At 41.8% G+C, this 21,728-nt stretch overlaps 1 protein-coding gene across 2 annotated transcripts in view; it reads left to right on the forward strand.

The window, feature by feature from the left end:
* Nucleotides 1-321: 321 nt before the first annotated feature.
* The window catches only part of LOC110521747 (rho GTPase-activating protein 39), a 148,593-nt gene continuing 127,186 nt past the window's right edge, over nt 322-21,728 (forward strand). The window contains exon 1 of one of the 2 annotated variants that reach the window (XM_021599581.2): nt 322-528. In XM_021599581.2, coding sequence (XP_021455256.1) covers nt 518-528 — 11 coding nt within the window. In that variant the 5' untranslated portion in view covers nt 322-517. The remainder of the gene's footprint in view (nt 529-21,728) is intronic. The other variant, XM_021599582.2, reaches the window with a different exon arrangement.

Genomic DNA, 21,728 nt, shown 5'->3' on the forward strand with positions numbered 1-21,728 from the left:
CTACGAACAGTGGGTTAACTGTCTTGTGTTGATTTTTACCTTGTCAGCTCGGGGATTCGATCTAGCAACCTTTATGGTTAAGCCCAAACGCTTTAACCACTAGGCTACTTGCAGTAGTCGGCCTATGGATGAAAGTTAAATTAATGAATTTTGTATTTTGTTGGGAGGGGTTTTACTTGAACACTATAGCTGACAAGAGGTCTCGACCTTTATGGCACAGATGTTGTTGGGGTTTGTTGTTGGTGCATTCTAATATGAATTTCTATGCTCGGGATCATGGCGTTACTGTGCTGCTATGGAAATGCAGTTCGTGCGCTCTATGTTGAAACTGCGTGACGTCAGGTCAGTGACGGAGAAGCCGGGATGCAAGCAATTCGTTGTAGGAGAGAGTGCGTGCATGATATTCTATCCAGGAGAGTGCGACCAGTTCGCTGACTGCGGCGACAGCGATTTCGGCAACATGGGTAACGTTGTGGGGATTATTACTAACGGAATTTAATTGGGAGCGACCGGAAAAATGGCAGAGAGGTAAGGCAAACTATTTATATTCAAACATCGCTGGTGTATCCAAGGAAATGTATTTCGTAGCGATGCTTCTTCGTTGGCGAGTTTAGCCAGGATAGCTGGTAGTTTTTCTTCGCTAGCTAACGTTACCGGGCAATGATTTGAGCTATCTTGCCTCTCGGTCAGTTTATTCGTTTATGTGGTAACTTAATGTTACTCCCGTTGTCATCTTTACCGGGTAACTCGATGACTTTTTCTGTCAATTCCTTCGGTGTGTGTAACTCAAGATCCAGCGGCACGAGCAGCATCTGTTTCTGTGTGAGGGTGTTGCATCCCTGTGATTGAATGCACCTGTCTTTTCCCTCAGCCTTGAATCTCATCTGGCAACACAAGCACCTACAGGCTGTTTTGACTTTGATATGCTTTATATGAAACCATAGCTAGTGAAAATTGTGTTATTACGCATTTATGGGTTTGTTATTACACCGATATGATGGGTATTTATGCAGGTCTAGCTATCCAAATCTCAGCATTTCGATGTCTAGTCAGCCACCCCGAGACGTGATGGAGGCAGCACCGTGGTAAAATGTGTTTTATATTGGATATTCGGTGGTTATTCGGTTTTATCTTGTCAAACGCTATTGAACCAAGCATGCCATGACTATGCACATATGTATAATCTGAAGAAGGGGTGGATGGAGAACAAGCCACACCTTTGAAATCCCAAATCTGTTTTAATTTTCAACAACGCTTGCTATGACTATGGAAATGATATAATCGGAAGAATCCTGATCATCCTATGCTTTGTTGTTTAAGAAATATTGAATTCCCTCCCCCCCAAATACAAATTCTACAGAAAAAAGGACATGGACTTATCTTCATCCTCCCCCGATTCAGAATTGACAGTGCTTTTCCACATTTGTTTTGCATTACAGCTTGAATTTAAATTGGGTTGAATAGAGATTTTCTTGTCACTGGCCTACACACAATACCCCATAATCAAAGTGGAAAAAGTGGAATGGAATTAAAGTCAGTGGAATTATATATAAAGTACCAGTCAAACGTTTGGCTGCACCTACTCATTCAAGGGGTTTTCTTAAATTTTTAAAACTATTTTCTACATTGTAGAATAATAGTGAAGATTTCACAACTATGAAAGAACATATGGAATCATGTAGTAACCGAAGAAGTATTTAACAAATCAAAATATATTTTAGATTCTTAAAAGTAGCCACCCTTTGCCTTGAAGACAGCTTTGCACACTCTTGGCATTCTCTCCAGCTTCACCTGGAATGCTTTTCCAACAGTCTTCCAACAGGCTTTTCCAACAGTCAGAGTTCCCACATATGCTGAGCACTTGTTGGCTGCTTTTCTTTCACTCTGTGGTCCACCTCATCCCAAACCATCTCAATTAGGTTGAGGTTGCGTGATTGTGGAGCGCCAGGTGATCTGATGCAGCACTCCATCACTCTCCTTCTTGGTCAAATAGCCCTTACATAGCCTGGAGGTGTGTTGGGTCATTGTCCTGTTGAAAAACAAATGATAGTCATACTAAGCACAAACCAGATGGGATGGCATGTCACTGCAGATTACCATGATAGCCATGCTGGTCAAGTGTGCCTTGAATTCTAAATAAATCACAAACAGTGTCACCAGCAAAGCACCCCCAAACCATCACACCTACTCCCCCATGCTTCATGGTGGGAACTACACATGCGAAGATCATCTGTTCACCTACCTAAAAATCTCAAATTTGGACTCATCAGACCAAAGGACACATTTCCACATTTCCACCAGAACGTGACAATTTACCAGTCCAAAACGGTGACATTGTTCCTCTTCTGCAGGCACCGTTACAGATTATACACAGTGGCTACAACGGTGTCCTCTCCGTTCAAAAAAATATTCCTCCACTTGGGAATCGCTAAATTAATCGTCCTGCAACAATCTCGGTCTCACTTTTCCGATCAATTTCTTCTAAAATTGTGTGTACATCTGTATATCTAGACTTAGATTTAGCTTTCCCTGACTTAGTCGCCACACTGATTGATATATAAACAGCTGAATCTGTGCGTTTACCAAAACAACGCTGTGCGTAAAATGCGTAGCTCCTTCCGGAATAAAACTTCAATAGCAAATGACTCTCTTTATGCCGGAGTTTACGACATGGGTTGGTCTTCCAACACACAATCATAATTTGCCAATAAATTCATAAAAAATCCTACAATGTGATTTTCTTGTTTTTTTTCTTCTCATTTTGTCTGTCATAGTTGAAGTGTACCTATTATGAAAATTACAGGCCTCTCTCATCTTTTTAAGTAGGAGAACTTGTACAATTGGTGGCTGACTAAATACTTTTTTGCCCCACTGTATATGTGATGGAAGAATGCACTGTGCATGAAGAGGGTTGCAATTCTATGGAATGAGGGGTAGTTTAACCAAAATATGCCACAAGACCTAGAATTGCCTTATGTGTATCCCACAAAAAAGGTTCACTGTTTTAAGCTAACTTATTTGCTGAATTTAAGCAAAATTCCCCAAATTCCCGGGCTTAACTTCTCATGGAAAATTTCCCGGAAATTTTCCAACCCTTTGCAACCCTAACTGTCATTTCTCTTTGCTTATTTGAGCTGTTCTTGCCATAATATGAACTTGTTTTTTTTCCAAATAGGGCTATCTTCTGTATACCACCCCTACCTTGTTACAACACAACTGATTGGCTCAATCGCATTAAGAAGCAAAGAAATTCAACAAATGAACTTTTAACAGCTGTCATCAAGGCAAAGGGTGGCTACTTTGAAGAATCTCAAGTATAAAATATATTTAAATTTGTTGAATTTTTTTAGGGGTTACTACATGATTCCATATGTGTTATTTGATAGTTTTGAAGTCTTCACTATTATTCTACAATGTAGAGAATAGTTTAAATAAAGAAACTCTTGAATGAGTAGTGTTGTCCAAACTTTGACTGGTACTGTATATATATTTTACAAATTACACAGAATAAAACAATAAATGCAACATGTGAAGTGCTTGTCATATGTTTCATGAGCTGAAATAAAAGATCCCAGAAATGTTCTATATGCACAGAAAACATATTTCTCTAAAATGTGCACACATTTGTTTTCATCTCTTATAGTGAACAGTTATCCTTTGTCAAGATAATCCATCCACCTGGAATGTTTGACATATCAGGATCTGGTTAAATAGCATGATCATTACACTGGTGCACCTTGTGCTGGGGACAATAAAATGCCACTCTAAAATGTGCAGATTTGTAATGCAACACAATGCTACAGATGTCTCAGGTTTTGAGGGAGCGTGCAATTGACATGCTGATTGCAGGAATGTCCACCAAAGCTGTTGCCAGAGAATTTAATGTTAATTTCTCTACCATAAGCCGCACTTCAATGTCGTTTTAGAGAATTTGGCAGTACGTCCAAATGGCCTAATAACTGCAGACCACGTGTAATCACGCCAGCCAGGACTTCCACATGTGGCTTCTTCACCTGCGGGATTGTCTGGGACCAGCCACCTGGACAGCTGAATGAAACTGAGGAGTATTTCTGTCTGTAATAAAGCCCTTTTGTGGAGAAAAACTCATTCTGATTGGCTGAGCCTGGCTTTCAAGTGGGTGGGCCTATGCCCACCCATGCCCACCCATGGCTGTGTGCTCCTGCCCAGTCATGTGAAATCCATAGATTAGGGTCTAATTAATGTATTTCAATTGACTGATTTCCTTATATGAACTGTATCTCAGCAAAATCTTTGAAATTGTTGGATGTTGGCATTTAGATTTCTGTTCAGTGTAATTAAAAATGAAAAAAATGAAATGTCTTGCGTCAATAGGTATTCAACCCCTTTCATATGCCAAGCCTAAATAAGTTCAGCAGTAAAAAGTTGCTTAACAAGTCACATAATAAGTTGCATCTACTCACTCTGTGTGCAATAATAGTGTTTAACATGATTTTTGTCACGGTTTTCTAGGTGTGAAGGAGAGTCGGACCAAAATGCGGCGTGTCTATTGCAATCCATGTTTAATGAAGAAACACACTAAACACAAACACTACCAAAACAATAAACTTAACGAAAACCGAAACAGCCTATACTTGTGTATCCTAACACAGAACAATGACACTAAGGACAATCACCCACGACAAACTCAAAGAATATGGCTGCCTAAATATGGTTCCCAATCAGAGACAACGATAAACACCTGCCTCTGATTGAGAACCACTTCAGACAGCCATAGACTTAGCTAGAACACCCCACTAGCTACAATCCCCATACATACCACCTACAAAAACCCATGCCACACCCTGGCCTGACCAAATAAATAAAGATAAACACAAAATACTTCGACCAGGGTGTGACAGAACCCCCCCCCTAAGGTGCGGACTCCCGAACGCACCTCAAAACAATAGGGAGGGTCCGGGTGGGCGTCTGTCCATGGTGGCGGCTCCGGCGCGGGATGTGGACCCCACTCAATCAATGTCTTAGTCCCCTCTCCTCGCGTCCCTGGATAGTCCACCCTCGCCGCCGACCATGGCCTAGTAGTCCTCACCCAGAACCCCACTGGACTGAGGAGCAGCTCGGGACTGAGGGGCAGCTCGGGACTGAGGCAGCTCGGGACTGAGGGGAAGCTCAGGCAGGTTGATGAATCTACCAGATCCTGGCTGGCTGGCAGATCCTGGCTGACTGGCAGATCTGGATGAGTCTGGTCGACTGGCGGATCTGGAAGAGTCTGGTCGACTGGCGGATCTGGAAGAGTCTGGTCGACTGGCGGATCTGGAAGAGTCTGGTCGACTGGCGGATCTGGAAGAGTCTGGTCGACTGGCGGATCTGGAAGATTCTGGTCGACTGGCGGATCTGGGAGAGTCTGGTCGACTGGCGGATCTGGGAGAGTCTGGTCGACTGGCGGATCTGGGAGAGTCTGGTCGACTGGCGGATCTGGGAGAGTCTGGTCGACTGGCGGATCTGGGAGAGTCTGGTCGACTGGCGGATCTGGGAGAGTCTGGTCGACTGGCGGATCTGGGAGAGTCTGGTCGACTGGCGGATCTGGGAGAGTCTGGTCGACTGGCAGATCTGGGAGAGTCTGGTCGACTGGCAGATCTGGGAGAGTCTGGTCGACTGGCAGATCTGGGAGAGTCTGGTCGACTGGCAGATCTGGGAGAGTCTGGTCGACTGGCAGATCTGGGAGAGTCTGGTCGACTGGCAGATCTGGGAGAGTCTGGTCGACTGGCAGCTCTGGCTGCTCCATGCTGACTGGCTGCTCCATGATGACTGGCTGCTCCATGCTGACTGGCAGCTCTGGCTGCTCCATGCTGACTGGCAGCTCTGGCTGCTCCATGCTGACTGGCAGCTCCGGCTGCTCCATGCTGACTGGCAGCTCCATGCTGACTGGCGGCTCTGGCTGCTCCATACTGACTGGCGGCCCTGGCTGCTCCATGCTAACTGACAGCTCTGGCGGCTCCTTGCAGACTGGCAGCTCTGGCGGCTCCTTGCAGACTGGCAGCTTTAGCGGCATCCTGCAGACAGGCAGCTCTGGCGGCTCCTTGCAGACTGGCAGCTCCATGCAGACTGACAGCTCCTTGCAGGCTGGCAGCTCTGGCTGCTTCATGTAGACTGACAGCTCTGGCTGCTCCTTGCAAACTGACAGCTCGGGCTGCTTCATGCAGACGGACAGCTCAGGCTGCTCCATGCAGACTGACAGCTCAGGCTGCTCCATGCAGACTGACAGCTCCTTGCAGACTGGCAGCTCCTTGCAGACTGGCAGCTCCTTGCAGACTGGCAGCTTGAGCGGCATCCTGCAGACAGGCAGCTCTGGCGGCTCCTTGCAGACTGGCAGCTCCTTGCAGACTGGCAGCTCCTTGCAGACTGGCAGCTCCTTGCAGACTGGCAGCTCTGGCTGCTTCATGTAGACTGACAGTTCTGGCTGCTCCTTGCAAACTGACAGCTCGGGCTGCTTCATGCAGACTGACAGCTCGGGCTGCTTCATGCAGACGGACAGCTCGGGCTGCTCCATGCAGACTGACAGCTCATTGCAGGCTGGCAGCTCCTTGCAGACTGGCAGCTCCTTGCAGACTGGCAGCGCCTTGCAGACTGGCAGCTCGGGCTGCTTCATGCAGACTGGCAGTTCTGGCTGCGCTGAACAGGCGGGAGACTCCGACAGCGCAGGAGAGGAGAGAGGCTCCGGCTGCGCTGAACAGGCGGGAGATTCCGGCAGCGCAGGAGAGCAGAAAGGCTCTGACCGCGCTGAACAGTCGGGAGACTCCGATAGCGCAGTAGAGAAGAGAGGCTCTGGCTGCGCTGAACAGGCGGGAGACTCCGGCAGCGCAGGAGAGGAGAAAAGCTCTGGCTGCGCTGAACAGGCAGGAGACTCCGATAACGCAGGAGAGAAGAGAGGCTCTAGCTGCGCTGAACAGGCGGAAGACTCCGATAGCGCATGAGATGAGAGAGGCTCTGGCTGCGCTGAACAGGCGAGGCGCACTGTAGGCCTGATGCGTAGTGCTGACACAGGACGTGCAAGGCTAGGGATGGGCACAGGAGGCCTGATGCGTGAGACTGGAACTAACTTCACCAGCCGACTAAAACGGACCTCAGGACGAGTATGGAGCGCTAACCCAGGTGCCATCAAATCCCTGACACGTTCCGTCAGGCGAATTCTATGCAAAATGCACCAACACAGCAACTCCCTCATTTCTCTCTCCTCCAATTTCCCCATTAACTCCTTCACAGTCTCTGTTTCACTCACCTCCAACACCGGCTCTGGTTCTGGTCTCCTTGGCTCCTCACGATAAACAGGGAGAGTTGGCTCAGGTCTGGCTCCTGACTCTGCCACACTCTCCCTGAGCCCCCCCCCAAGAAATTTTTGGGGCTGACTATGGGGCCTCCGTCCGCGCCGCCTTGCTTGCTTCGCAAACTCCATTCTCCTATATCCTTCCGCGCACTGCTCCATCGAATCCCAGGCGGGCTCCGGCACTCTCCCTGGGTCGGCCGCCCACCTGTCGATCTCCTCCCAAGTCGTATACTCCTCTTTGGGCTGCTCCTGTTGTTTCTTCTCCCGCTGCACCTTTGGGCGGCTACACTCCCCTGGTTTAGCCCAGGGTCCTCTCCCGTCGAGGATTTCCTCCCATGTCCAGAAATCCTTATTGCGCATCTCCTCGCGCTGCTCCTGCCTGTTGACACGCTGCTTGGTCCTTTTGTGGTGGGTGATTCTGTCACGGTTTTCTAGGTGTGAAGGAGAGTCGGACCAAAATGCGGCGTGTCTATTGCAATCCATGTTTAATGAAGAAACACACTAAACACAAACACTACCAAAACAATAAACTTAACGAAAACCGAAACAGCCTATACTTGTGTATCCTAACACAGAACAATGACACTAAGGACAATCACCCACGACAAACTCAAAGAATATGGCTGCCTAAATATGGTTCCCAATCAGAGACAACGATAAACACCTGCCTCTGATTGAGAACCACTTCAGACAGCCATAGACTTAGCTAGAACACCCCACTAGCTACAATCCCCATACATACCACCTACAAAAACCCATGCCACACCCTGGCCTGACCAAATAAATAAAGATAAACACAAAATACTTCGACCAGGGTGTGACAATTTTTTAATGACTACCTCATGTCTGTACTGCACACATAAAATTATCTCTAAATCGAGCAGTGAATTTCAAACACAGATTTAACCACAAAGACCAGGGAGGTTTTCCAATGCCTCACAAAGAAGGGCACCTGTTGGTAGATGGGTAAAAAAAACAAAAACATTTATTATCCATTTGATGACACTTTGGATGGTGTATCAATACACCCAGTCACTACAAAGATACAGGCGTCCTTCCTAACTCAGTTGCTGGAGAGGAAGGAAACCTCTCAGGAATTTCACCATGAGGCCAATGGCGACTTTAAAACAGTTACAGAGTTTAATGGCGGTGATAGGAGAAAACTGAGGATGGATCAACAAAATTGTAGTTACCCCACAATACTAACCGAAATGACAGAGTGAGAAGAAGGAAGCCTGTACAGAATAAAAATATTCCAAAACATGCATCCTGTTTGCAATAAGGCACTACATTAAAACGGCAATAAATGTTGCAAAGCAATTAACTTTTGTCCTGAATACAAAGTGCTATGTTTGGGGCAAATCCAACAAAATACATCACTGGGTGATTATATTTTCAAGCATGGTGGTGGCTGTATCATGTTATGGTATGCTTGTCATCGGCAAGGACTAGGTTTTTTTTGTTCATAAAAAGAAAAGAAATAGAGCTCAGTAAAGGTAAAATCCTAGAGAAAAACCTGGTTCAGTCTGCTTTCCAACAGACACTCTGAGACAATTTCACCTTTCAGCAGGACCTTAAAAACAAGGCAAAATATTTACTGGAGTTGCTTACCAAGACGATATTGAATATTCCTGAGCGGCCTAGTTACTGTTTTGACTGAAATCGTCTTGAAAATCTATGGCAAGACTTGAAAATTGCTGTCTAGCAATGATTAACAATCAACTTGATAGAGCTTGAAGAACTTAAAAAAGAATCATGTGCAAATTTTGTTCAATCCAGGTGTGCAAAGCTATTAGAGACTTACCCAGAAAAAAACGCACAGCCTCCACAAAATAGAAATCATACATAGTGGATCATGCAGGGGAATCTATTCTAAAAGGCATGTCGTGATTTTTTTTTTTTTTTTAAAGCTTGGATTTTTGATTCAGAATATATTATTTTCATAGTCATGGCACACTTTGTTTAACAGGTATTAAAGATTGAAATCCAGAAGAACATATGTATACTTGTGAATTTTAAAGGCATGGAGTTTTCTCCATCCTCCCCAGATTCAGAATATATCATTTTCATAATTATGGCACGTTTTGTTAAAGAGCTATTGAAGATTCAAATCCAGAATATGTTTTAAATAAATCCTACCAAAACAATGCATGTATTTTTCTCGATCCTCCCCCTATTCAGAATATAATATAAGTCATGGTATGCTCTGTTTAATAGCTATTGAAGACTGAAACCAGAAGAAAGAAATGTAATTTTAAAAATCTGTAAAGAATTAGGCCCACCCCCCCCCCCCCAAAAAAAAAGGAGTGGATTTTTCACCATCCTTCCCAGATTCAGAATACATCACTTTCATAGTCATGGCAGACTTTGTTTGAGAGCTATCAAAGATTGAATTTGCTTTATATATATATATATTGTTATATACAGTGCCTTGCGAAAGTATTCGGCCCCCTTGAACTTTGCGACCTTTTGCCACATTTCAGGCTTCAAACATAAAGATATAAAACTGTATTTTTTTGTGAAGAATCAACAACAAGTGGGACACAATCATGAAGTGGAACGACATTTATTGGATATTTCAAACTTTTTTAACAAATCAAAAACTGAAAAATTGGGCGTGCAAAATTATTCAGCCCCTTTACTTTCAGTGCAGCAAACTCTCTCCAGAAGTTCAGTGAGGATCTCTGAATGATCCAATGTTGACCTAAATGACTAATGATGATAAATACAATCCACCTGTGTATAATCAAGTCTTCGTATAAATGCACCTGCACTGTGATAGTCTCAGAGGTCCGTTAAAAGCGCAGAGAGCATCATGAAGAACAAGGAACACACCGGGCAGGTCCGAGATACTGTTGTGAAGAAGTTTAAAGCCGGATTTGGATACAAAAATATTTCCCAAGCTTTAAACATCCCAAGGAGCACTGTGCAAGCGATAATATTGAAATGGAAGGAGTATCAGACCACTGCAAATCTACCAAGACCTGGCCGTCCCTCTAAACTTTCAGCTCATACAAGGAGAAGACTGATCAGAGATCCAGCCAAGAGGCCCATGATCACTCTGGATGAACTGCAGAGATCTACAACTGAGATGGGAGACTCTGTCCATAGGACAACAATCAGTCGTATATTGCACAAATCTGGCCTTTATGGAAGAGTGGCAAGAAGAAAGCCATTTCTTAAAGATATCCATAAAAAGTGTTGTTTAAAGTTTGCCACAAGCCACCTGGGAGACACACCAAACATGTGGAAGAAGGTGCTCTGGTCAGATGAAACCAAAATTGAACTTTTTGGCAACAATGCAAAACGTTATGTTTGGCGTAAAAGCAACACAGCTGAACACACCATCCCCACTGTCAAACATGATGGTGGCAGCATCATGGTTTGGGCCTGCTTTTCTTCAGCAGGGACAGGGAAGATAGTTAAAATTGATGGGAAGATGGATGGAGCCAAATACAGGACCATTCTGGAAGAAAACCTGATGGAGTCTGCAAAAGACCTGAGACTGGGACGGAGATTTGTCTTCCAACAAGACAATGATCCAAAACATAAAGCAAAATCTACAATGGAATGGTTAAAAAATAAACATATCCAGGTGTTAGAATGGCCACGTCAAAGTCCAGACCTGAATCCAATCGAGAATCTGTGGAAAGAACTGAAAACTGCTGTTCACAAATGCTCTCCATCCAACCTCACTGAGCTCAAGCTGTTTTGCAAGGAGGAATGGGAAAAATGTTCAGTCTCTCGATGTGCAAAACTGATAGAGACATACCCCAAGCGACTTACAGCTGTAATCGCAGCAAAAGGTGGCGCTACAAAGTATTAACTTAATGGGGCTGAATAATTTTGCACGCCCAATTTTTCAGTTTTTGATTTGTTAAAAAAGTTTGAAATATCCAATAAATGTCGTTCCACTTCATGATTGTGTCCCACTTGTTGTTGATTCTTCACAAAAAAATACAGTTTTATATCTTTATGTTTGAAGCCTGAAATGTGGCAAAAGGTCGCAAAGTTCAAGGGGGCCGAATACTTTCGCAAGGCACTATATATATATATATATTTTTTTTTTTAAGATGTGGATTGTTTTCCATCCACCCCTCATTCAGAAAATAAACGTTTTATAGTCATGGCATTCTTGGTTCAATAGCTTTTGACAGGAGAAAACCGAGTATCCACCGAATATCCAATATACATTTTTTTTACCTCATCTTAGGCAGCTAGAGCTAGCAAAAAAATGTGGAGCAGAAGGAACCTGACACCGAGGATTCCATGTCTAGAACCCTAGAACACTTCTATTTGTCCCCTCGCTCAGCCAGCTATGAGCTATTCCAAAAATGTAAAAACACCTGTTTACATGGGACTTCAAATAAGAAAATCTTACCCACGCTCTACCTGCCTTGGTGTGTGTTTTTAGTGAGGTTCGCTATATGAATGGAGATTAGATTATGTTGGATGACAGAAAGAGACACAGAGCGCCAAACCTATCCATTCTCTCCCTCAGCAAGCCCACCAGGCAGAATTATAAATGGATACCTATTCAATTTCTGTTGCAGGGCTCATTCACCCGTATGTAAATCACAACTGTCATTTTTATCATGATGGGCAGGCATAGACCTTTATGCAAATTCAAGCATATTCATCAAACAGAGAGAGAGTGAAAGCTCACTGGCTCTGACTTGTGCTTCGATATCAGCCACCGGTGGCGGGAGGGAGGCTCGGGGATGGGAGAGAGAGGGAGACCTCCATGGCTTTACAGCTTACCGGCTCACTCGTGCAGAATTGAGTGTTCTAATGTCACAGTTAATGAGGTGAATGCATGGGATACTCAGTGTCGTGTTTGTCCAGATTGGAATGTAGAAATCTAGAGTAGATTATGTAATTTCAACGTATTTGCGTGGAGCTGAATTGGCTGTCCCTTGATATTTTCCACTGCAGTATTATGGGGTTTATCACAATATTTTCTCTCTCGGCAGCAGCATTGGAATAGAAGGCCTACGTAGTGGATCATGCAAGGGAATCTATTCTAAATGGCATGTCGTGTAGTCTATGGGTTCATGGCGATAATTTTTATTTTATTTTTATCGTGAATTTTGATTCAGAATATATAGATAGGAGTGCTGCATCAGATGACCTGGCTCCACAATCACCCGACCTCAACCCAATTGAGATGAGTTGAACCGCAGAGTGAAGGAAAACCAGCCAACAAGTGCTCAGCGTATGTGGCCACTCCTTCAAGACTGTTGGAAAAGCATTCCTCATGAAGCTGGTTGAGAGAATGCCCAGAGTGCAAAAGCTGTTATCAAGGCAAAAGGTGGCTACTTTGAAGAATCTCAAGTATAAAATATATTTTGATTAGGTCTGTAGCAGTTTGGGTCATTGATTTGAGGTTCACTTATATTGGGAGTAGTGCTTTTTCTCAGCCACCGTGTGTTATATGTGCAAAAGTACTATCTCACAACTCGATGAAACCTCTCTTGCGCAGACATTTAGAAACTAAACATGCCAATTCGAAAAATAAGCCATATGAATTTTTTGAGCGAGAATTAAGACGTATTTCAAGTAGTAAGACATAAAAGCAACAGATACCATTAATAAGAAGGGGCTAGAAGCATCTTATATGGTGAGCTACCCAGTGGTTAGGACAGGCAAGCCCCATACTATTGTGGAGGACTTAATTCTTCCTGCTGCCGCAGATATGGCTGGGAAAATGCTGGGGGAAAAGGCCAAAATAATTATACAGACAATTACTTCATCAAACAAGACTGTTTCATGACGCATCAGTAACATGGCAGGATATGTTTTTAAACAATTACTGCTTCACATACAAGCCATTGAATTCTGTGCGTTACAGCTGGATGAGTCAAGAGGCACTGAGTTTGAAGGTTGGCCTTGAAATACATCCACAGGTACACCTCCAATTGACTCAAATTATGTCAATTAGCCTGTCAGAAGCTTCTAAAGCCATGACATAATTTTCTGGAATTTTCCAAGCTGTTTAAAGGCACAGTCAACTTAGTGTATGTAAACTTCTGACCTACTGGAATTGTGATACAGTGAATTATATGTGAAATCATCTGTCTGTAAACAATTGTTGGAAAAATGACTTGCGTCATGCACAAAGTAGATGTCCTAACCGATAGTTTTGGCAAACTAGTTAGCTGACTATACAAGGCCTACAGCTGAACACTGCTCCTCCACATGATAGCACTGGATAATCTGAGAGCTATTCCCCAAGTTTCACACCATCAAACATCGACAACACCAAACATATATCTACTGTTTTATTTATCGGAATTTCATTTGTTTTATTGGCCAAAAGCCGGATAACGGAAACCCTTACACACACACACACAGCCGTGAGTCGATGGCCTGAACACCGGGGGGTGGGGAGGAGGATGGAGCAATGGATAGAAAAAAAGAGAGTGATGGAGAAAAAAAAGGGACAAGAGAGGAGGGTATGAGCGGGAGATGTGTGATAGAGAGACAAGGAAACAAGTGAGTATTAACAGAGTTAGAGTAGGTTGGAGAGAAAGGGATAGAACAGAGAAATGATAGAGCGGCCACAAACAATGTGTGTTATCCTTAAAACTTCAGACCAAATGAAACCTGACATCCTGTAATTTTTCAATGATTAACTACTTCAGGCTGTATCTTGAACGGAAATGATGGCAGTAAAGCTGGTTTGGGTTTGAATTAGAATTTGAGTGGAGCCGAGATCGGCTATTGACTGACAGCTAGCGAATGAAGGGAGATAGAGAAAGAGAGAGGGAAGGAGGAGTATTGACTGATGGATAGAGAGAGGGATAGAGAGAAGGATGGGAAAGCCCTTTCAAACTAATATTGACTGGCATTGACAGTCAGCGGATGGAGAGAGAAAGAGGGATGGAGGGAGAAAGAGAAGAGAAAGCCTTTTCTCAGTTTAATAGGATTAGTTTGTAAATGTGTTTGTCTGAAGAGCTGTCTTTGGAGACCCTTTAATCTATCTGTGTGTGTGTGAGTCAACGGGGGGGGGGGGGGGGGGGGGGGGACTGAATTACAGAAGTGTGTGTGTGTTGCTGGGCTGAGAAGTGGAAGGGAAGATGGAGAAAAAGATGGAACTGGGTGCGTGAATGAGTGGTCCCTTAGTTTTAGCACTGAGGATATCTGCACTGAGGATATGTCAAAAGCATTTGGGACTGATTGGCAGGCACTCGTCTAGTGTGTGTGTGTGTGTGTGTGTTTGTGTGTGTGTGTGTGTGTGTGTGTGTATGACTGATTATAGTGTGTTCCCTTAGTGTCAAAAGGAGTGAGAGGAGAGGGTTATGTGAAGGGTTGGTGGAGAAGAGAAGAGGGAGAGAAGAGAGACATGGAAAAACCACATGATTTCACACGTGGAAAATCACACATTACATTTCCACATTTTGCACATGTGAAACCATGTGTTTTTGGGACACTTCACATTTGACATTTCGCATGTGAAATCATGTAAAACCATGTGTTTTTGGAACACTTCACATGTGATGATATTTCACAATAAGTTTCACATGTGATCGCATAACCTTTCACATGTTGATAAAAATGTTCAAATTAGATTTCACAAGAAAAATAGTTTTCATGAACCACAGTGCGTTTAACACAGTGTTTTCAACTTACATATTTGACATACATGACTATATTATGTGTTTATTTATACAGTAATTACTATTCAACGTGTCCTTGTGTGGGATTTGAACTCACAACCCCTTGGTTCACTGCATTCCAATCTTCCTGCTACATCACCATGTCTCTGTTAATAACTGATTTCACCTGTATTCTTACACTTTGGACTTCAAAGTAAATCTCAGCTTTGTAAAAAAATACACTCAAGATTTTTTTATTTTACTTTGATTTAACGAGGCAAGTCAGTTAAGAACAAATTCTTATTTTCAATGACGGCCTAGGAACAGTGGGTTAACTGCCTTGTTCAGGGGCAGAACTACACATTTTTACCTTGTCAGCTCAGGGATTTGATCTAGCAACCTTTCGGTTTCAGGAGATTCAGGAGTAACATTGAAATAGAATAGTATGCCACATCAATATTAGACAACTATACAGAAAACCCTGAAATCAAAATCAATGATCTCACATGTGAAATGCCGAATGTAATGTGTTCCAAAAACACGTTTTCAAAAGTCAAATGTCACATGTGATCCAAACACATGTTTTATCATGTAAAATGTTCCAAAGCCATCAAATAAAATGTTATTGTTCACATAAACATATTTAGCAGATGTAGCGAAAAGCTTGTGTTCCTAGCTCCAACAGGGCTTTAGTATCTAACAATTCACATAAATCTAAAAGTAAAATAATGGAATTAAGAAATATATAAATATTAGATTGAGCAATGTCGGTGGCATTGACTAAAATACAGTAAATAGAATACAGTATATACATATGAGATGAGTAAAGCAGTATGTGAACATTATTTAAACATTATTAGTGACTATGTGACTATGTTCCATTATTAAAGTGGCCAGTGATTCCAAGTCTATGAATATAGGGCAGCAGCCTCTAAGGTGCAGGGTTGCGTAACTGGGTGGAAGCCGGCTAGTGATGGCTATTTATCAGTCTGACGGCCTTGAGACAGAAGCTGTTTTTTAGTCTCTCGGTCCCAACTTTGATGCACCTGTATTGACCTCGCCTTCTGGACGATAGCGGGATGAACAAGCTGTGGCTCGGGTGGTTGATCGAGTTGTGAATTTAAACTTTAATTAACCTGTTGAGTGTAGGGGGCAGTATTTTGATTTTTTGGATGAAAAAAACATACCCATTTGAAACTGCCTATTTCTCAGCCCCAGAAACTAGAATATGCATATAATTGTCAGATTAGGATAGAAAACACTCTAAAGTTTCCAAAACGGTCAAAATATTGACTGTGAGTATAACAGAACTGATATTGCAGGCGAAAACCTGAGGAAAATCAAACCCGGAAGTGGCTTCTACTCTGAAAGCTCCATGTTCCATAGCCTGCCTTCGCTCCATTTAAAGGGATATCAACCAGATTCCTTTTCCTATCGCTCAAGGTGTCAACAGTCTTTTTATTTTGAAAAATGAGCGAGAAAGATAACATCGCGTCAGTGGATAGCTGGGTGTTCGGATGAGATTTGCATGCGCAACAGAGTGGGGCAGCCATTGTCTCTCCCTCTCCTATTGAAAAAGCGATAGTCCCGGTTGATATATTATCGATTATATATTTTAAAAACAACCTGAGGATTGATTATAAAAAACGTTTGACATGTTTCTGTGGACATTACGGATACTATTTGGAATTTTCGTCTGCGATGTCGTGACCGCTCGAGCCTGTGGATTTCTGAACATAACGTGCCAAACAAATGGAGGTATTTTAGATATAAAAATAATCTTTATGGAACAAAAGGAACATTTATTGTGTAACTGGGAGTCTCGTGAATGAAAACATCAGAAGATCATCAAAGGTAAGCGATTCATTTGATTGCTTTTCTGATTTTCGTGACTAAGCTACTTTGATGATAGGTGTTCATAATGTTTTGTCTAGTGATCGATAAACTCATACAAACGCTTGGATTGCTTTCGCTGTAAAGCATATTTTCAAAATCTAACGGAACCCCCCCAACATTCCGCTGAAAAGGCAGCGCGGGATATTGAAAAATATTTTTGAGAAATATTTAACTTTCACACATTAACAAGTTCAATACAGCAAATGAAAGATAAACATCTTGTTAATCTACCCATCGTGTCCGATTTTTAAAAATGTTTTACAGCGAAAACACAACATATATTTATTTATGTTAGATCACCACCAAATCCCAAAAAACACACAGCCATTTTTCCCAGCCAAAGATAGAGTCACAAAAGCAGAAATAGAGATAAAATTAATCACTAACCTTTGATAATCTTCATCAGATGACACTCATAGGACATCATGTTACACAATACATTTATGTTTTGTTCGATAGTGTGCATATTTATATCCACAAATCTCGGTTTACATTGGCGACATGTTCAGAAATGCCTCCAAAATATCCGGAGTAATTACAGAGAGCCACGTCATATAACAGAAATACTCATCATAAACTTTGATGAAAGATACATGTTTTACATTTGATTAAAGATACACTTGTTCTTAATGCAAACGCTGTGTCAGATTTTTAAAAAACTTTACGGAAAAAGCATACCATGCAATAATCTGAGACAGAGCTCAGAGGTACACAACATTTCTCCGCCATGTTGGAGTCAACAGAAATACGAAATTACATCATAAATATTCCCTTGCCTTTGATGATTTTTCATCAGAATTCAGTGCCAGGAATCCTAGTTCCGCAATAAATCGTTGTTTTGTTCGATAATGTCCATTACTAGTGTGCAATTAGCTACTTTTGCTGGCACGTTTAGTTCACATGTCCAAACGCTGGCGCCAGTCCAGGCGAACTCGGACAAAAACTTCAAAAAGTTATATTCCAGGTCGAATAAACTGGTCAAATTAAGTAGAGAATCAATCTTCAGGATGTTGTCATCATATATATCCAATAACGTTCTAACCGGAGCATTTCTCTGACTACGTTCCTCCATTGAGACAAAAAACCTTCTGATTCCAGGAGGACCATGAGCTGTTGCTATCGATAAGGTGTCTGATTCATCATTTTCACCTCGAACAGAGGTAGAGGGACTTTTGTCGGAGGTTGCTTGTTGTGAGCACTGACGGAACTTCATGCACCTGGCCAGATGATTCTGCATCTTTGTTGCATTCTTCACATATGATTTGACACAGTATTTGCAAATGTACACAGCTTTTCCTTCTACATTAGCTACAGTGAAATGTCTCCACATATCAGATAGTGCCCGTGGCATTTTCCAGTAAAGATGAGAAAAAAAAGAGTAAAAAACCCCAAAATACAATTCCATGTACAGATAAATAGTTAAGCAGTTAGATTAAACAACTCCTTTGTAAGATAATTGTTTTAAAATGAAATATGTATGAAAACAGGTGAATTAACACTCCTCAGTTAGCAGGCTCAAGCAAGCAAGCTAAAGCCCACATGGTAGCAAAAACTAACTAGCAGAAATTGTTAACAAGTTAGAAATGATTTAAACACACTTTGCTGTAGGCTACGATTTACTTGTTAACAAAAAATCATATATGTCATATAAAATATATTCACCCCACCCAATATTGTAATAAAAACTTCCCAGAAAGCATGTAGTCCTTGACTCAGGTAGCGTAGTAGTGTGGGGTCAATAGCATCTCATTAGTGTGCAAGATCTTGAGAATCAGCTGTACATGTGATGAAAGAGTGCACTGTGCATGCAGAGGGTTGCAATTCCATTGAATTGGGGATAGTTTAACCAAAATATGCCACAAGACCAAGAATTTCCTTGTGTGTATCCCACAAAAAAAGGTTCACTGTTATAAGCTAACTGTTTTGATGAATTTAAGCTAAATTCCCCAAATTCCCGGGCTTAACTTCCCATCTAAAATATCCAGAAATTTCTCGAAAAGTTTCAGACCCTTTGCAACCTAATTTTCTATTACTGTGAATCGCAACGCACTTGGGTACTTTTTGGCCCGTCCTGCAAATGACCTTGGCACGCCTCACTTGCAATTGAATTTAAACGTATAAAATACTTCTTTAGATATGCGTATGGTACAAGTATTTTAGTAAGTTACCGGTTACTGAGTTGCAGTGAAAATAGTGGAAACAACTTTTATTGTATTTCTACAGCTGAAGTTTTTTTTGACAGTAAATATACATTTGACATTTTAGTCATTTAACAGACACTCTTATCCAGGGCAATTTACAGTTAGTGCATTCATCTTAAGATATAGTTCCTTTAGAAAGTGTTCATACCCCTCTTATTGCACATTTCATTGTGTTAAAGCCTGATTTCCAAATTGATTCAATATATTTATTTCTCACCCATCTACACACAATACCCCATAATGATAAAATGAAAATGTGTTTTTAGAAATGTTTAGCAAATTTATCGAAAATTCAATTCAGACATGTCTAATTTACTTAATGTTAGAATCACCTTTGGACATCGATTACAGCTATGTGTCTTTCTGGGTAAATCTCTAAGACCTTTGAACACCTGGATTGTACAATATTTTCACATTATAATTTTTTAAATTCTTCAAGCTCTGTCAAGTTGCTTGTTGATCATTGCTAGACAGCCATTTTCAAGTCATGCCATAGATTTTCAAGCCCATGTAGCCCTTTCCAGCAGTCATTGACCATAAGCGCCCTCTTTGGCCTCATGGGTGGAATGTTATTAATATTGCTCATAATTTCATAATTAATAAAGATAAAAATAAAATAAAAACGAAAATCCAGTGTATCTATGTCAAACAGTTTTGTTATATTTCAGTCTTTTGTGATGTATATAAAGTGTATTATTGGGATGCAAACTCAAAATTGAATACATTTCAACTCTATATCTGACATGGGTCAGGGGTCTTCTTTTTTTTAAGCTCACAACCATATGTGTGAGGTGTATATTTTTGTTTCAATGTAGATTTGTTTAAGACTACCAAGAATCACTCTGTGTGACCTTGATTTAGCCCACTGCAGTAAAAGGTTTAAGGGAGACAAGCTTAGGCTTTGCTCTAGAGAGAAAGATAGAGATATGCCCGCACCATGTCCCCGACATTAACATGGATTTCTGTATACTTGTCAGTAGTGTTGCATGGTATACCGGTACCACGGTAATATCACAGTACCAAAACGTCATGATACTTATGATACCAACGTTTTAGAATACCTTAGTACTGTTTCATATGATACTACCAAATGTTTCATCCCTTCCCGATCTGAAGAACTTGCTTGCGCCTGTTATAAAATGTTTGTAAAGTCAGTTTGGTTTATAAATTCAGTTGAATTCAAGCAACAGCCACTAGTCTCTTGTATGTGCAGGTCCAATAATGTTCACTTCACTTTCATGCGCATATCAGGTGTGGCAGCTGTATTCAGCCAGCTGCATCCCCCACCAGCCCTCACTCACCTGCTTCTCTCCATCCACTTTTCATGTGCATCTATTCCTCCATCAGTTAAATAATATATATAATTTTGCAGTGATGGCGAGTGTGGATGCAGACCCAGATGAGTCTTCTGTTGTTCGATTTGTTCTTTTGTTACATTGGAGCAGTGTACAAAGCCAGCAATGTTGATACATTATATCGTTTCATCTTTGTTACTAAGAGCGCAGATCAGTCTGAGTAGACTTTGCAAGTTCACTGTCATGCAGGCTCTGAGTGTCAGAGAGGGGGAATGGCAGGATTCATATAGGCCTAATATAAACCATATTAAAAATCTATTTCTTTCTCTCTTAAATTCTGTTTGGTGCCTAACATTTTAAAAGTTGGGAGCAGTGTGTGTTTGTGGGAGCGAGTGGTGTGTGTGTGTTTATGAGAGTGAAGAAGACAGTGTGTGAGGAAGGGAGGGAGAGTGTGTCTGAAGAGTAAAGGTTTCATGCAGTGTTTTCTCCTTACTGACACAATGACATGCAGATCATTATGCATGCATATTCATTCCTCCATTCCTCCAGCCAAATCACAGGTGGGCCTTTGCAAATGTGTGGAAATCAGCCATTCTATGCATCATTCTATTATACACTGAACCGTTTGAAGTTAAATTCAATGTGTTGTATTGAGTAGAAGTGTATTTCAGTGGCTGGATTTTTAGAGAACATTTAGAAAATGGGAACAACTGTCCGGGGGACAGGGCGAACAGGATGCTAGGCCACAGATTTTTTTCCACAGTGGAATCGGGATACTACTCAGTATTGTGATACTTGGCCTGGTATGGTATCGTTTATAAAATGTTGGTATCGTGACAACAGTACTTGTCAATTAGAGGTGTACAGAAGGAGGCTTTTATTTCATTTTCAATCAGATTATTTTTTGATAAAGATAAACATTATATTGTTTGATTAAAGAAGTAACGCTGGTAGGCCTAAAACATTCTTTCTTACCCCGAGTTCAACTGTTGGAGTCAGTTGGAGTGCCGGTGCATACTGCCTTCATAGGCCTGCAGTAGCTAAGCCATACCACACCAAACCTTCACAAAAGTTGCTTAACATTATTAGGGTAATATCAAAAGATAGTCAAGTCATTGTTTAAAATGTGAACAGGTTATTATATTGTGGTATCTTTTCCTCTTTGTTTTCTCCTTTTCATGGTTTGAGTGCAAGTAGCATAGTAGGCCTACCAGTAGTTTTATTATATTGCGGCAAACACAACATTACAGCTGGAACTTAATTTGGCCAGTGGCTCAACAGAAAAAAAAGTTTTGAACAGGTTTATATTGCAGCTATTACCAACAAAGGCGATTGCCTGCCGTACGCCTACCCAACAAATGACAGCAATAGGCTAATGCTATTTATTTTACAACAGTCCTACACTTAACCTTAAACTAAATACGGAGCACAAAAT

The sequence above is a fragment of the Oncorhynchus mykiss genome, chromosome 30 (assembly GCF_013265735.2).
Source record: "Oncorhynchus mykiss isolate Arlee chromosome 30, USDA_OmykA_1.1, whole genome shotgun sequence".
In the NCBI taxonomy this organism is placed as follows: Eukaryota; Metazoa; Chordata; class Actinopteri; order Salmoniformes; family Salmonidae; genus Oncorhynchus; species Oncorhynchus mykiss.